This window comes from Somniosus microcephalus, chromosome 22 (assembly GCF_052327205.1).
Source record: "Somniosus microcephalus isolate GS21.2 chromosome 22, FLI_Smic_1.0, whole genome shotgun sequence".
Taxonomy (NCBI): Eukaryota; Metazoa; Chordata; class Chondrichthyes; order Squaliformes; family Somniosidae; genus Somniosus; species Somniosus microcephalus.
This window is the reverse complement of record NC_141008.1, coordinates 17,641,222-17,658,705: the sequence shown is the minus strand read 5'-3', so window position 1 is coordinate 17,658,705 and position 17,484 is coordinate 17,641,222. Positions and strand designations below refer to the sequence as shown.

Below are 17,484 nucleotides of genomic sequence, written 5' to 3'. Positions count from 1 at the left end.
ATATTTGAATGCCCCAGCGCTTCACTCCGCTAGGTGATGACCTTGCTCAGTACAACGGGACGAAGGCCCATTCGCAAGTGCTATTTAAAGGGCTCATGCAGTACTTACAGGTTAGTCGCTGGTTTACTACTTCTGGCTACGGTTTGACTTCTCGCCGTTTTTCGCAGAGTTCTAGGACTCTTCAGAGGTCACTTTGCCTGCACAGGAAGAGCTTTGGCTGCTGTTACAAACACTCAGTAAACAATTAAGTTTGGATCAGTGACCAAGCGGTTAAAATATCTCCCTCAGATTGTACTTCTTATAAAAGCTGATAAACTGAAAGACTTTTGGAGGAGACAGGCTTTTGTAGACTTTGCGATGTGATGTTTGTACCTGGGCAATACAACTCCTAGGTCATCCCAACGAGTTCAAAGCCTAGGGCTTCCGATACTCGAGCAGTTTAGGCTTGACTAGTCATTGGTGAGTTTAAAACAGACTCGATTCTGATGAAGAAGCACATTCGAAACATTAACTTATCTGTTCTCTCCAACGATGCTGATTGACCCGGTGAGTATTTCCAGCATGTTCTGTTCTTTATTGACTTTTATTTAAAATGGAAGTGTGCTAATTGCATCTCATTTGCATAGCTTCAGGTGCAGAAGCGGACAGGTGGGAGCAGAAACGCGGGTGTTTTTGAATGGGGTGTGCACAGAATGAACACTGGGCACCAAAAGCCCAGTTTTTAAGTAGTGATCTATCTATGTGGTGTTGTTAAGCTCACTCATGTTTTCATGAGGAGCAAAGCAAACCTCAGAACTTGCGTTTTGATTCAACCCTTGCCCCTGGCCATTTTTGGCAAATAGCAGCGACCTTAGTGAGAGAAAATATGGTGCATTTGTGTCCTGTTTAATTGCTGTGAAATGTGAGGCAAACATGATGTTTATTCCATCACCAAGACCTCCTAGTTCCACCTCCCTCAAATTCTTGGCCTCAGTTGCACCACTGAACCTCTCTTCCAAGTCATCATTGTCCCAAAGTTCGACTCCTCAAAGGTCTCTTCACCGGATCCTCAGCTCCGTGCTCTGTACCCGTGCTCTGTGCCCTACCAGACCACCTATGTTTGAAGGCTGACAATTTGTGGTGCAAACAACAACACCACATAGATAGATCGCTACTTAAAAACTGGGCCTGTGGTGCCCAGAGTTCATTTTAGAACTCTGTGCACACCCCACTCAAAAAACATCCGTGTTTCTGCTCCCATCTGAGATTCGACTGATGGGAGGGAATAAACAAGGGAATAGCTGTCATTTAAAACCATTCAATCATTACAAACAGTCTTGACAAGTATCTGGGTGTCAGTGTTGGTGTTTAGAAGTCTGGGCACCAGTTTCAAAGAGGATGTAATGAGTTTCTGGCTTTTTATCACAATGAATGGTTGGAATGATATAGGGTGGGAGGGAACGCAGGAGAAATGTGGGGATATGAAATTCATTTTCTGATTAGATTTTTTTTGGAGACAATGATTTATGTGGATGCATCTGGATAAATGATCACACGTGCGCAGTCAAAGGTATTTTAGCAGAAGACTTGTGCAATTGTTATTGGGTTGATTGATAAATTCAAATCTCTGTGTGGACAGTCGGAGATGACAGTGGGTTTAGTTTTATAGATTATGATAGAGTCTGTTGTTCAATGTTCACTATAGTTGAAGGTTAATGGTTGCCCACTGAGGGTTCTACATAGGATTGCATCGGATATACGGCACAGAAACAGGCCGTTCGGCCCAACCAGTCCATGCCGGCGTTTATGCTCCACTCGAGCCTCCTCCCATCTTTCTTCATCTAAATCTATCAGCGTAACCCGCTATTCCCTTCTCCCTCATATGCTTGTCCAGCCTTCCCTTAAATACTATTTGCTTCAACCACTCCCTGTGGTAGCGTGTTCCACATTCTCACCACTCTCTGGGTAAAGAAGTTTCTTCTGAATTCCCGATTGGATTTCTTGGTGACTATCTTATATTGATGGCCTCTAGTTATGCTCTTCCCCACAAGTGGAAACATTCTCTCTGTATCTGGTGGGAAAATGATTATAGTTCCTGCCTTGTGGTCTGCGAGGAGAGGCAGCTTGGGATTCTGCGAGGGAGCGTTTGCCTGTGTCATTCATCAATATGGAAGACACCACGGGTTTGTGGACGAAGTCTTGTAGCAAAACCACAGAAAATACCAAATGCTGTACGAACACATTCTGAGGCCACTGCAGAACCAGATCAGCAATTGTAGACGGGAGTAAATGCAAGGAGTGCTGTCCTTCTAAAGGCTGTACAGGCAGATAACATTTCAAAGAATCATCGAATCATAAATCCCCAAAGGAGGCCATTTGTGCCTGTGCCAGCTCTCTGAAAGAGCTGTCCAATTAATCTCACTCCCCTGCCCTTTCCCCATAGCCCTGCAAATTTTTCCTTTTCAAGTATTTACCGAATTCCCTTTTGAAAGTCACTATTGAATCTGCTTCCACCACTCTTTCAGGAAGTGCATTCCACAACATAACAACCAGATCATATTATAATAGTTTAATTGACACACAGATGATGCAGTGATATTGGGGCCAAATTTACTTGGCCATTCCCATTGGACTCTGGCAAGAGCCAGAATGGCTTGGAAAAAGGCCAGGTAGCTGGATACGCTGGGTCCCGAGACTCCCGACCTAACCTGGGTTTTCCTACTTAGCTTTGTATAGGGCGAAGCCTCTTCCGGCCCCTTACAAGGCCAGTGACGTGGAGGGAGTGGGGCCTGAGAGGAGACTCCCTAGGCTAAGAGTTCCCACTTCCTCAGGCCGTATGAGATCTGGTGTAACTCGACGGCCGGTAAGGCGAGTGAGATGAGGTGTATCATCTTCCAGTAGAGCAAGAGTGTGCCCCACTGGGAGGTGCAGCCAGCAGAGTGGCCTGGACCCCTAAAGCTGAGAATGCTTTTTATGAAAATTTCTAGTATTAGTTCCCTGGTTGAGGGGTTTGAAGAGAGGGGCACAAAAGATGTCTCTCCATAGGACGGTGAGGGTGAGTGGTGGGTGGGGGTGGTTGGTGTGGAGTGCTCAGGCCTCAGCGGCTGCTGAAGAATCCTGAGTAAGGCAGGCTAGATACCATCGCTGTCTAATTTTCGTGAGAGGACCTAAAATGGCCGTTGACCCTTCATTTACATATTTAAGGGTCCTAACTCCCAGGGGCGCCTGAAAATGGCCAGACCCAATTTTGGGTGGGAGGTTTTTCAGGTGTTATTAGGGCGCAGGACGTTGGTGCCTGACATTGTGTCATGAATCTTATCATGACTCATGAAGTAACACTGGGCGGCCAGCTGGTGGCGCCGTCCAAGGAGCATAAATACTCGGGCGTGGGCCCAGCTTGCTCAGGATGTTTCTGTAACCAGGAACTAGTGATGTAACTAGAATCTCATGGTTTTGAAACAGTTGATTAAAGCCTTGTTTTATACTCAAACCAAGGACTCAAAAGTCTTTTTACATCACATTGGTTCTCATTGCGCCCATTTTACTCGGGCACAACAAAGTCAGCTTCTACCCCCTAAAGACCTTCTATAGACATCCTTTCCTTATCTCTGCACCCTCCTCCAGTCCTACGTGCCAGCATATGCCCTCCGCTCTTCTGACTCGTGACTCCTTGGCATCTTCTCTCTCTCCACTTCAACTGAAGAGCCCTTCAGCCTTCTCGGTCCCATGCTGCGATGCTCTCTCCAAACCCTGTCGCTCTGCTGACACTCTCCCCCTTATTTAAAATCCAAAGGACCACTTTAAGAACATGCGATATTCAGGAGCACTGCTGATGAGAAGCCATAATGATTAAAAGGTCTGCACTCAAAGATTTCCGATTTCAAACCTTATTCGTGTAATGGCATGATGTTGCTCAGTTAACACCTCGTTGGGATATTTCCTGTGTCAATACAGAGACTGAAGAGGACTCTCAGGAATAGGAAGATTGAGTAAGCAATTGATTTAATTGTAATACCACGGATACCATCTGGTCCAACAGGAGCACGGTTTCAACTCGTAGTGAGAGCATACGCAGCATCCATACCAGAAATAGTTCTATCAGGCTTCGTTTTCAGCTTTTATTCATTTTTTAGATTAATTGGCAGACTTTCCTACATTACAACAGTGACTACACTTCAAAAGTACTTCATTGGCTGTAAAGTGACTTGGGGCGTCCTGAGGTTGTGAAAGCTGCTAGTCTTACTTTTATTTTTAATTATTCTTTATCTGTTTTTACTGATCTTTCACACCAAAATTGAGAAGCAAATTGTACAATTCTCCAAAATCTGGTGCTTTTGAATTTTCCATTGGCCAGGCCCCGGCAATAGGAACAGTCCTTTGCACTCACCATGAGTTGGGTGCGACTATTCCTATATTAACTTCTGGTTTGGCCAGGAGTTGTCAGCTTTGGTTCAGATGCAGTCCAACCTCTGAGCCAGAAGGTTGTGGGTTTAAGTCCCACTCCAGAGGTTTGAGCACATAATCTCGGCTGACACTCTGGTGCAGTGCTGAGGGAGTGCTGCACTGTCGGATTCACCAGGCTGATACCTGGGATGGCAGGAATGACGTATGAGGAGAGATTGGGTCGATTGGGCTTATACTCGCTGGAGTTTAGAAGAATGAGAGGGGATCTCATTGAAACTTATAAAATTCTAACAGGAGCACGGTGGCATAGTGGTTAGCACTGTTGCCTCACAGCACCAGGGACCCGGGTTCGAATCCGGCCTCGGGCGACTGTCTGTGTGGAGTTTGCACATTCTCCCCGTGTTTGCGTGGGTTTTCTCCGGGTGCTCCGGTTTCCTCCCACAGTCCAAAGATGTGCGGGTTAGGTTGATTGGCTATGATAAATTGACCCTTAGTGTTAGGGGGATTAAATACGTGGGGTTACGGGGATAGGGTGGGATATGTGTTGGTGTAGGGGTTACGGGGATCGGGTGGGACATGTGTCGGTGCAGGCTCGATGGGCCGAAATGGCCTCTATCTGCACTGTGGGGTTTCTGTGATTTCTGTGAGGACTAGACAGACTAGATGCAGGAAGGATGTTCCTGATGGCGGGGGAGTCCAGAACCAGGGGTCACAGTCTAAGGATAAGGGGTAAGCCATTTAGGACAGAGATGAGGAGGAATTTCTTCACCCAGAGAGTGGTGAACCTGTGGAATTCTCTACCACAGAAGGCAGTAGAGGCCAATTCATTAAATATATTCAAGAAGGAGTTGGATATATTTCTTAAGGCTAAAGGGATCAAGGGATATGGAGAGAAGGCAGGGACAGGGTACTGAATTTGGATGATCAGCCATGATCTCATTGAATGGCGGAGCAGGCTCGAGGGGCCGAATGGCCGACTCCTGCTCCTATCTTCTATGTTTCTATGTCGGAGGTTCTCTCTTTCAGATGAGACGTTAAACCGAGGGCCCCGTCTGCCCTCTCAGGTGGACGTAAAAAAATCCCATGGCACTATTTTGAAAAAGAGCAGGGGAGTTCTCCCCAGTGTCCTGACTAATATTTACACCTCAATTTAACTAAAACAGATTACCTGGTCATTATCTCATTGCTGTTTGTGGGAGCTTGCTGTGCACAAATTGGCAGCCACGTTACAACAGTGACTGCACTAAAAGTACTACATTGGCTGTAAACCACTTTGCGACGTCCTGAGATCCTGAAAGGCGCTATATAAATGCAAGTCTTTCTTTCTTTCTGCCGTGTACTCCTGGCAGTCACGGGACGCTCTGTGATTTGGAGTGGACTGGATATCTGCCATTGCAGCATCTATTTAACGGGCTGCTGCAGCCAATTTAAGGACAAGCCTTTTTTTGGTTGGCAAGTGTACAATTATAAGTCAGCGCTGTCAAGGCACGGCTCCCAGCATATTGATGATGTTGCAATGGAACTTTTGTTTCAAGGATCAGGAGAAGAGGATGCCTCCCAGCAGGAAAGCACTGAGCAGGGCCTGGCAGGAGGTGGCACAATATATCAATTCACGTTGCACCACCCAGAGATACTGGCAACAAACCCAGGAAAAGTTTTCCGAGTTGAAGAAGTATTCACGGTAAGGTGATCCACCAATAACTTATACCAAGTAAATGGGGAAATATGAGGTCTGGATTTATCTCTGCTATTCCTACTCTGCTATAGAGGTAAGGTAGCACAGTGGTTATGTTACTGGACAAGTAATCCAAGAGACCTGGAATAATGATCTGCGGGACATATCGTCAAATCCCACCATGGCGGCTGGGGAATTTAAATTCAGTAAATAAAATCTGGAATAAAAATGCTAGTACCAGTAATGGTGACCATAAAACTACTGTTTTGTTGTATAAAAGCCCAGCTGGTTCACTAATTTCCTTTAGGGAAGGAAATCTGCCGTCCTTACCCGGTCTGGCTTATATGTGACTCCAGACCCACAGCAATGTGGTTGACTCTTAATGCCCTCTGAAATGGCCCAGCGAGCCACTCAGTTGTGTAAGGTGGTTCACCACCACTTTCTCAAGGGCAATTAGGAATGGGCAATAAATGCTGGTCTTGCCAGCGGTGCCCACATCCCATGATTGAATTAAAAAAAATTCCATCCCTTAAGTGGAAAATGGGGCCGTGAGGCAATGGTGGCCTCATGGGGCTGTAATGCTTGCCACTGCAGCCTGATCTTGATTTTCCTCCCCTCTGCATCTGCCAGCTATCTCTTCCCCACCTGCAGGTAAATAAAGTCCGTGATGCAGCGAAGATTCACCAGGCTGATACCTGGGATGGCAGGAATGACGTATGAGGAGAGATTGGGTCAATTGGGCTTGTATTCGCTGGAGTTTAGAAGAATGAGAGGGGATCTCATCAAAACTTATAAAATTCTAACAGGTCTAGACAGACTAGATGCTGGAAGGATGTTCCCGATGGTCGGGGAGTCCAGAACCAGGGGTCACAGTCTAAGGATAAGGGGTAAGCCATTTAGGACAGAAATGAGGAGGAATTTCTTCACCCAGAGAGTGGTGAACCTGTGGAATTCTCTGCCAAAGAAGGCAGTTGAGGCCAATTCATTAAATTTATTCAAGAAGGAGTTGGATATATTTCTTAAGGTTAAAGGGATCAAGGGATATGGAGAGAAGGCAGGAACAGGGCACTGAATTTGGATGATCAGCCATGATCTCATTGAATGGCGGAGCAGGCTCGAGGGGCCGAATGGCCTACTCCTGCTCCTATCTTCTATGTTTCTATGCAGGTCTGCTCATGCTTCTCCCTCCCAATAGGCCTCGGGTTCTTACTGTTGGTAGCCCAGGCTGAGTCTTCTTCAGGGTTATACTGGCCCTTCCACCTCTTCCCGTGCTGCTCCAGCAGTCCTGTGGCACCACCAGAATTTTCCTCTTGCTGGCTGACTCATTGTAGGGTTGAGGTGTTCCTCCTGGGGCAGCAATGCGAAAATCAAGGCCCGCAAGAGGTTCTTTGCCCTGTATTACCCAATGACTTCTGCTCCATGGAAAGTGAAACGGCCCTGCAGGACTCTGAAGGCTTACCACATCTGCCGAGATTATGAGGTGATCTAATCGAGGTATTTAAGATGATTAAAGGACTCGATAGGGCAGACAGAGAGGAACTATTTCCTCTGGTGGGAGTGTCCAGAATAAGGGGGCGTAATCTTAAAATTAGAGCTAGACTGTTCAGGAGGGAAATCAGGAAGCATTTCCTCACACAAAGGGTGGTGGAAATCTGGAACTCTTCCCTCCAAGAAGCTGTTGGGGCTGGGGGGTCAATTGAAAAATTCAAAACTGAGATTGGTAGATGTTTGTTGGGTAAGGGTATTAAGGGTTATAGAACCAAAGTGAGTAGATGGAGTGAAGATACAGATCAATCTGATCTAATTGAATGACGGAACAGGCACAGGGGCTAAATGGACTACTCCTGTTCCTATGTTCCTTCCTATGTTCCTATTCCCGTATTGCGGCAGGGCGCAAATTCAAGCTGCATCTTATCACTGATACCGTTGGCACACTGACATCTTAAAAAGGGCTTCAGACACACAAACCAAAATTCACCTAACAAAACCTAGCTGTATCATTGAGCTCAAGTACTCACACACATTAGCTAAAGCAGAGGCATTTGGGAGTCCTTGCACGTGCTCCTGACAGTTCCAATATCTCAATAGTACTTTGCAGGTTAAGATGGCACACAGCAGACTGAACTTCAGGAGGGCTCTGGAACTAATGGCCTTTGTATGCCTTAAAGGAGGCCAATTTGGAAATCCTGGGGGTTTCTTTCTGATTGAAGTCAATGCAGAAGAAAATTTCTACCCTCTGGGTCAACCCCATACCAAGGTGCGGAAGCGTTTATGTGATAATTCAGTAATGCTATCTGCTGATCCCAGAGCCAATTTTGGGTATGTAATGGGTAAATTGTACTATTAATGAAGTAAAATATGGGTAAGGTTCTCCACATCCCATGAGGAATCATATTTCAATTTGGTGGGCCTGGCTAGACACAATTCAACAACTCAAGATGAAATTGATTTCATTTAAAGGCTAGCTAAAAAAATCAACAAAACTTTAATGATTTGGTGCCCAGATAGCTCTTGTCTAAACAATTATTGGTTCTTTTCACAAACAAAAAATCTGTTTCATTGATCTGCTTGTCCCCTAACATTTTCCAGGATCACCATTTTAGGATTAGGACTCGAAGCAGCTGTAGGCCGGTGGCAATCACAATGCAGCCGTAGGCGACTTGTGGCCTACCTTCTCAGGGGGGATGTAAAAGATCTCACGGCATTATTTGAAGAAGAGCAGGAGAGTTCTCTCGGTCAATATTTATCTCGCAACCAACGAATCATTTATCTGATTGCTGTTTGTGGGAGCTTGCTGTGTACAAATTGGCTGCTGCCGTTTCCTACACTACAACAGTGAGTGCACTTCAAAAGGTACTTCTTTGGCTGTAAAGCGCTTTGGGACATCCTGACGTCTTGAAAGGCGCTATAGAAATGCAAGTTCGTTCTTTCTTTCATCCCACCTGTGGCCTTTGGTAAATATACTGCATTATGTGGCTCTGGACCTCCTTGAACAGTTTCTCCAACACTGAAATGTTTATTTTAACTGGGTTAAGAAAATGGATAGAGGAATATTATTCAAACATTAAAATAGCCAACAGTAATTTCCAGAAAGGTACTGGGACTGTGGCCCTTGATAAAGGGCGCGATCTGGCCAGCCCTGGGGAGTCGGGTATGGAGGCGGGACTGCCAGGAAAATGGCAGAATTTGGGGGCGGGTGCCCAACCCGCCTCCATGCCATCTTGCCAGGAGGCGGGTAGCAGTCCCGCGCCGGGTCCCGTCTCCTTGGAGGCAGGAAGGGGATTACAGCCACTTAACTGATTATCCCCATTTTACCCGTACAAGTGCGGGCTTCCCAAAGGCTGCGAACCCCGCCAGGGTCACCAAGGTGAGTAGTGGGTCTGCGGGGGTCGGAGGGGTGCAAAGGTGCGCTGTGAAGGTACAAGTGGGTGAAAGTGTGGAGAGATGAGTATGTGAGGTAAGTGGAAAGTGTTAGAAAAAAGTTTACTTACCTTTGTTTCTTCTTGCAGGCTTCAATCGTTGGGGATGCGGAGAGTCTCGCATCTGACCGGTAGAGATGACAGATGGCTGCTGCATTCTCTGATGCAGCAATGCAAGAGGAAAGCTCGTGTTAACGCTAGTGTTGCCACCTGTCTGAATTTGGACTGGTCAGTCTAGTCTGTGAGTGGGTTGTCGGGAAGCTCCCCAAATGTAAATTGAATAATAAAGACCTGCAGATCATTTCCTACATTTACTCATTCATTTTTGAAAGAAAAGAAAGAACTTGCACTTATGGTGCACCTGCCATGACCTCAGGATGCCCCAAAGCGTCTTACAGCTGATTAAGTACTCTGTTGTAATGTAGGAAATGTGGCAGCCAATTTGCACACAGCAAGCTTCCACAAACAGCAACAAAATAAATGACCAGGTGTTTTAGGTGTTACAGGAAACTTTTGTTTATCCGGAGGTTAAATGTCCGGAAAGCTCTATCTACCGGCAAAATTCAGGAGTCGATTCAGATAATTTTTTTTCTTTTCGTTGCTTCTTTTCCCCAGTCCTGGCTCTGCAAGCATCTCTGTAGCTAAGCAACAGCTTCAGCTAGACGCTTGCAAGCTGCGCCGACTGTTTTGAAGCTGTTGCTAAGCAACAGGGTTTGTTGCTTCACACGGAACTCTGAGCTCCATATGTTTTAACATTAGTGCTGGTTTCTATGGCAGTTTTGATCTAACGGCACCAGCTCGGTCCCGTTGGTGCCGGATAGCAGAAAGTTTCCTGGAGTTGAGGCATAAATGTTGGCCAGTATTCCAGGATGTTGTGTCTCAAGGGGTTTTATACCCTGATCTTTATAACAATTAAAGAAGGACTCCAGGGTGGAGTGTTTAGTTAACGGCCATTTTATTACAATGTGCTTCTTCACTCAATGCACTACATTTCCCATAGTGCATTGCAAATCACAACTACGGTATCCCATGTGGGGACATTTCTAACACACATTCAAATACACAACATATTCCTCCCCCTTAAAATAGAATGTCCACAAAACAGAATAACTGAAAATGACTATAACTTTGGAAGAGAGGGTAGACTGCCTCTACATTAAGAACATAAGAACATAAGAAATAGGAGCAGGAGTAGGCCAATTGGCCCCTCGAGCCTGCTCCGCCATTCAATAAGATCATGGCTGATCTGATCCTAACCGCCAATCCACTATGACAGGACTATCTCCTGAATCTAACAGCATTAGACACACGAAAACAGGAGCAGGATCAGGCTACACGGCCCCTGGGCCCGCTCCGCTACCCACAGGGCCATGACCTATCCGAACCTAGACTCATGTCCAAATTCCTGCCCGCTCCCCGTAACCCTTAATTCCCTTTTCTACTAGGAAACTGTCTATTTCTGTTTTAAATTTATGTAATGATGTAGCTTCGACAGCTTTTTGGGGCAGCATATTCCATGGACCTACCACCCTCTGAGTGAAGTAGTTCCTCCTCATCTCAGTTTTGAAAGAGCAGCCCCTTATTCTAAGACTATGCCCCCTAGTTCTAGTTTCACCCATCATCTGGAACATCCTCCCTGCATCCACCCGATCCAACCCCTTCATAATCTTATATGTTTCAATAAGATCGCCTCTCATTCTTCTGAACTCCAATGAGTAGAGTCCCAATCTACTCAACCTCTCCTCATATGTCCATCCCCTCATCCCCGGGATTAATCAAGTGAACCTTCTTTGTACTGACTCGAGAGCAAGTATGTCCTTTCTTAAGTATGGACACCAAAACTGTATGCAGTATTCCAGGTGCGGTCTCACCAATACCTTGTACAACTGAAGCAATACCTCCCTATTTTTATATTCTATCCCCCTAGCAATGAAGGCCAACATTCCATTGGCCTTCTTAATCACTTGCTGCACCTGCATACTAACCTTTTGAGTTTCGTGCACCAGGACCCCCAGATCCCTTTGTACTTCAGTACTTTCAAGTTTCTTGCCATTAAGATAATAACTTGCTCTACGATTTTTCCTGCCAAAGTGCATAACCTCACACTTTCCAGTATTGTATTCCATCTGCCAAATCTCTGCCCACTTACTTAGCCTGTCTATGTCCCCTTGCAGGTTTTTTATGTCCTCCTCACTCACTACTTTCCCTCCCATCTTAGTATCATCTGCAAACTTTGATGTGTTACACTCGGTCCCCTCCTCCAAATCGTTAATATAGATTGTAAAGAGTTGGGGACCCAGCACTGACCCCTGCGGAACACCACTGGTTACTGATTGCCAGTCTGAATATGAACCATTTATCCCAACTCTCTGCCTTCTGTTAGATAGCCAATCCTCTATCCATGCCAGAATATTACCCCCAATCCCGTGATTTTTTATCTTAAGCAATAATCTTTTGTGTGGCACCTTGTCAAATGCCTTTTGGAAGTCTAAATACACTACGTCCACTGGTTCACCTTTATCCACCCTATATGTTACTTCCTCAAAGAACTCCAGCAAATTTGTCAAACATGACTTCCCCTTCATAAAACCATGCTGACTTTGTCTTATTAAATTATGATTATCCAAATGTCCTGTTACTGTCTCCTTAATAATGGACTCCGCTAACCCTGGGGATTATTCTGCCCCATGCACACAGGTTAGCACTAACTGTAAATAAGGCGCTCTGGAGGCTGCCTTTCCCTTTGGGGGTAACGCCTAGTCTCAGGAGCAGGCTCTGGCTGGCTCTCCCGTGACCTTGCAGGCGTGGCTTCCTCCCTCGATGGCACAAGAGTGGATGGTGCCACCGTCTCAGGGTCAGACGACCAGTCCCTGCTGGAGCCCCCAGCAGGTCCTTGATCCTCTGTTTCTTGGGTTACCTGTGGCGACTGTCTTGGCAGTAACTGGTCTACATGCCGTCTCCATGTTCAGTCATCTCCGGTGCGGACTCGGTATGAAACGGGGCCCGTCTTTTGAATGACCGTAGCCGGGACCCACTGCTCCGGGGTGGTGTGGTTACGCGCGAGGACATTGCCCCCCACCACAAAGGGTCGTTCTTTGGACCTCTGAGCTCGTCTGCTGACTTGATCCTGCTGATTGGCGTGCACCACTGTTTCTGTGGACGTTGGCCTCAGCAAGTCAAGGCGTGCCCGTAGCTGCCTTCCCATGAGTAGGTAAGCAGGAGATGCTCCTGTCGTAGCATGAGGCGTGTTTCGGTATTTCAGCAAGAAAGCATTCAGGCGCTGCTTTAGAGGAGCATCACTTCTTGCAGCTTTCAACGCGCGTTTCAGCGTTCTGACAAATCTCTCCGCCAATCCATTCGTGGATGGATGATAAGGCGCAGAGAACGTGTGCTGGATTCCATTGCTCTTGAGGAACTCCTCCATCTCCTGGGATGTGAACTGTGTTCCATTGTCGGTTACGATCTGCTCCGACAGACCAAATCACCCAAACATCTCTCTCAGAGTCTCGATGGTTTTCTCCGTAGTGGTAGTGGACATCACTGCAACCTCTGGCCATTTGGAATGGGAGTCCACCGCGACCAGGAACATCGCTCCTTCCACTGGTCCCGCGAAGTCCAGATGGATCCGTTGCCACGGTGTCGCTGGCCATTCCCATGGATACAGTGGTGCTGCTCTTGGCGTATCCCTGGTTGTCTCGCATGATGGGCATGATTTCGCTTCAACTTCAATTTCATGATCCAGACTGGGCCACCAGAAGTAGCTTCATGCCAGCTTCTTCATCCGGACAATACCACAATGTCCTGAGTGTAGCTCGTTGAGGACATGTTTCCGCAGCTTTGGTGGTATGATCACTCGCATGCCCCAAAGGAGGCATCCTGATGTGACAGACAACTCCTTCCCTCTCGACAGATAAGGTAGGAGCTCAGGTGGTGCGTCTGACGCCGGTGATCCGTCTCCTCGCATCACCCGATCCAGCACCTTGGATAGCGTACAGTCCACTCTGGTCTCTTTCTTGACCTGCCGGGCCGTGACAGGGGCATTGCTCGCCATGTCAAAGTAGAAAATCTTCTGCTCACAGCCTTCAGAGGGCACAGGCAGCGGAAGTCTTGACAATCCGTCCGCATTGCCATGTGCTGCTGACCTCCAGTATTTGATGTTGTAATTGTGAGCGCTTAACATCAGCGCCCAGCGCTGCATCCTGCACGCTGCCAGGGAGGGTATTCCTGTGTGTGGACCAAAGATCGATGTCAGAGGACGATGATCCATCAGCAAGGTGAATTTCCTTCCGAACAAGTAGTGATGGAACTTTTTGATTCCAAAGATGATGCCCAAAGCCTCTTTTTCGATCTGCGCCTCCGCCTTGCTCAGGGACCTTGACGCGAATGCAATCGGCTTCTCTTCGCCTGAGGGAAAGATGTGGGACACGACCGCGCCGATGCCATAAGGCGACGCGTCACAGGCCAGCTGAATCTGCAACGACAGGTCAAAGTGCGTCAACACTCTGGGGTCAGTCAAAGCTGCTTTGGCTTTCTTGAATGCAGCTTCGCACTCCTTCGTCCATGCTCAGGCCTTGCCCTGACACAGCAACTCATGTAATGGCTTCAACAGTGATGCCAGCTGTGGAATAAACTTTCCGTAATAGTTCAGGAGACCTAAGAATGACCGCAGCTGGCCGACATTTGTAGGTGCAGGAGCATCGGCAATGGCTTTCACTTTCGACGGTGCTGTGTGTAGGCCGTCCGCGTCGATGACATGGCCTAAGTACTCCACTGATGGCTTGAAAAATTCGCATTTGTCCTTGCGAACGCGTAAGCCATATTCTTCAAGTCTTCCCAGTGTCTTCGCCAGGTTCTGCAGATGCTCGTTGTCGTCCTTTCCTGTGACAAGGATATCGTTGAGATAACATTGTACCCCTGGAATGCCGCTTAAAATCTGGTCCATAGCCCGCTGAAACAAAGCTGGTGCTGACGTTATACCAAAGGGTAGGCGGCAGTACCTGTAGAGGCCCTTGTGGGTGGTGATGGTGAGGTACTTATGTGAGTCCTCTTCTACATGCATCTGCATGTAGGCTTGGCATAGATCAATCTTGCTAAACTTCTGACCGCCTGCTAGACCCGCGAAAAGATCTTCAATGATGGGGAGGGAGTACTGTTCAGCTGAGAGCACCGGATTCACTGTTACTTTGAAATCTCCACATAAGCGAACCGTGCCATCACTCTTCATCACTGGTACCATGGGCATGGCCCACTCACTGTGCAAAACCGGCACCAGGACCCCTATCTTGACCAGGCGCTCCAGGTCAGCCTCCACCTTTGGTCTGAGGGCGTAGGGAACGTTCCTGGCCTTCAGGAATCGTGGCTGGCTGTCAGGCTTCACCTTGAGTTTGACCATAATCCCCTTCATGCTCCCCAATTCTCCGTCGAAGACAGCCGTATGCTTTGTCAACACTGCCGCTAGCCCCGCCTTTTCGACTGACACCGCATTCACTTTTTCCCAATCCAGATGGATTTTCTCCAACCATGGACTGCCCATCAGGGATGGATAGTCACCCTTGACCACGTAAACTGGCAGCATCATGGTTTGTCCATTAAGCTCCACCTTGACCTCCGTCTTACCCAGCATGGGGACTGTTTCCCCAGTGTAGGTCTTTAAGATGAGCTTGGCCGGCGTCAGTGATAGGTGGTTCAGTTTTTTTTTGAATAGCTTCTCTGAGATCAAGGAGACAGCGGCCCCCGTATCCAGCTCCATTTTGACCGGTATTCCCTCTAGTGGTGGAGTGACTCTATAGCCTGATGAGCCTCCATTCACCGTTAACACATGGAGATTTCACTCCCCATCAGAGTCTGTGTCACTGTCTTCCTGTTCTTGTTTCACCAAGTGTAGGTTTTTCTTTTTAGAACCCCAGTTGGGTGTGGTTCCTTGTTTGTTTTTGTGTGTCTCTGTGTAGGATTGTTTGCTTTGCCCTTTACACACACGTTCAATGTGTCCTTTCTTTTCACATTTCCGACAGGTCAGGTCTTTACACCAGCAGTCAGATGGCTGATGACCTGAACTTCCACATCTGTAACACTCTCTGGCGCCCCTTGCACGTTTATCCGGTGTAGCTGCTACCCTGTGCACTCTCGTAGCAGCTCCCAACAGCTGTGCATCTTTAGCTGCTAACTCCACAGACTCAGCGAGCTCCACTGCTGATTTAAGCGTCAGTTTGTCAGTCGTGAGCAAGCGCTTCTGTGTTGCTTCACATCTTAATCTACACACAAACCTATCACGGACAGTGTCATTTAGAGTTTCACCGAACTCACAATGCTCAGTTAGCTTCTTTAGCACTGCAACATATTCGGCTATGGACTCACCCTCCCCTTGGTTTCGTTTGTGAAACCTGAACCTGTCGGCAATCAGCAGCGGCTTGGGTGCGAAATGTGTTTCCAAAACTTCCACAATCTGATCATATGTCTTAGCGCCGGGCTTATCCGGGTGCATCAAACTCCGTAACAAGCCAAATGTTTTTGCGCCGATCACACTGAGGAACATCGCCACTTTCACGTCATCTTTAATGCCATTTGCAGTCACGAAAAATCCGAAATGCTCTGTATAAGCAATCCATTGCTCTGCCGTTTCATCAAATGGTCCAAACGCTCCGGTTAGCATCGCCATTTAAAAAAAAAAAATTATTTTTTATTTTATATATTTTTTTTCCAGTCCTTTTTCTCCACTTCGTTTCACTGTATCGTTACTCTCCCCTTCTTATTTGTGTAACACACGAACCGCCACCTTTACGAGGTGATTGCATCAGCCCTAAACTGCGGGCGTGCCATTCAGAAAAGACAGGAACTTCTTACTTTAAACATCGCTGATTCCTGTGCAAAGTGACTTACTTTAAACATCGCCGATTCCAGTGCAAAGTGATGCGCAAGTCCTTCGTCCTCGTCGCCAGTTTTGTTGTGTCTCAGTGGGTTTTATACCCTGATCTTTATAACAATTAAAGAAGGACTCCAGGGTGGAGTGTTTAGTTAACGGCCATTTTATTACAATGTGCTTCTTCACTCAATGCACTACATTTCCCATAGTGCATTGCAAATCACAACTACGGTATCCCATGTGGGGACATTTCTAACACACATTCAAATACACAACACAGGACAACTCCCCTGTTCTTTTTCAAGTAAGGCTCTTTTACGCCCACCTGAGAGGTCAGACGGGGCCTCGGTTTAACATCTCATCCAAAAGGTGGCACCTCCGCCAGTGCAGCACTCTCTCTAGTGTCAGCCTAGACTACATGCTCAAGTCTCTGGAGTGGGGCTTGAACCCACAACCTTGTGACTTAGAGACAAGAGTGCTACCCACTGAGCCGAGGTTGACTCCATTTTGGATGTGGAACTATTAGTTGTAAAGCTTTCAGTGAACTTTCATCATCCAAGAAGGCATCAGAACTGAAGCCGTGCACGACCCGATTCTGCTGCCTATTGTGTCTCTGGCTTGGCTAATGGTGAACTCTTAACTCTAGTTAAGAAGAAAGACGCAAGGTGCATTAATTTAATGTCTTTCCTGTCCTCAGGACCAAAGTGCTTTCCAACCAATGATTTACTTTTGAAGTGTAGTCGCTGCTGTTATGTCGGCAAACATGGCAGCCAATTTGCGCATGGCAAGATCCCACAAACCACAACTTAGATAAGTGACCAGACAATCTGTTTTAGGTGGGGTTGGTTAGGGGAGGACTGTCGGTCAGGACACCTCGAGAACTCTCTGTCCTTCTTTGAGTAGTAGCTTGGGATGTTTTGCTTCCCCCTGAACAGGCAGACGGGGCGATTGGTTTAGTCCTCGATAATACAGCACTCTCTCAATACTGCAGTAAAATGCCAACCCGGCCGCGGTCAGAGGTGAGAATCCTGCCACTGAGCCACTCAAAGAAGTGTTAAAGGTTGTTGAAGAAATAATCATGGTTTTGGTCAATGAGTTGTAGTTATGAACATGACCACTGTGTTACACATTTAACAAATATATTTAAT

The 17,484-nt window shown here is 47.0% G+C and overlaps 1 protein-coding gene and 1 long non-coding RNA gene across 3 annotated transcripts in view; one reads left to right on the top strand and one right to left on the bottom strand.

Moving 5' to 3' along the window:
• The window catches only part of LOC147102067 (uncharacterized), a 221,532-nt gene that overhangs the window by 165,389 nt on the left and 38,659 nt on the right, over positions 1 to 17,484 (bottom strand). The window lies entirely within an intron of this gene.
• On the top strand, positions 173 to 9,778 carry LOC147102068 (uncharacterized). Its single transcript, XM_085964232.1, has 3 exons — positions 173 to 546; positions 5,919 to 6,064; positions 9,568 to 9,778. Exons 1-3 carry the CDS (start codon positions 532 to 534, stop codon positions 9,713 to 9,715), a joined length of 309 nt encoding a protein of 102 aa, XP_085820358.1. The 5' UTR covers positions 173 to 531; the 3' UTR covers positions 9,716 to 9,778.

Bases quoted from the DNA above. Each gene is read 5' to 3' on its own strand.
- LOC147102068 (XM_085964232.1), top strand. The intron at 6,065-9,567 runs GTAAGGTGATCC...TTCTTCTTGCAG, and splicing joins GAGTTGAAGAAGTATTCACG to GCTTCAATCGTTGGGGATGC.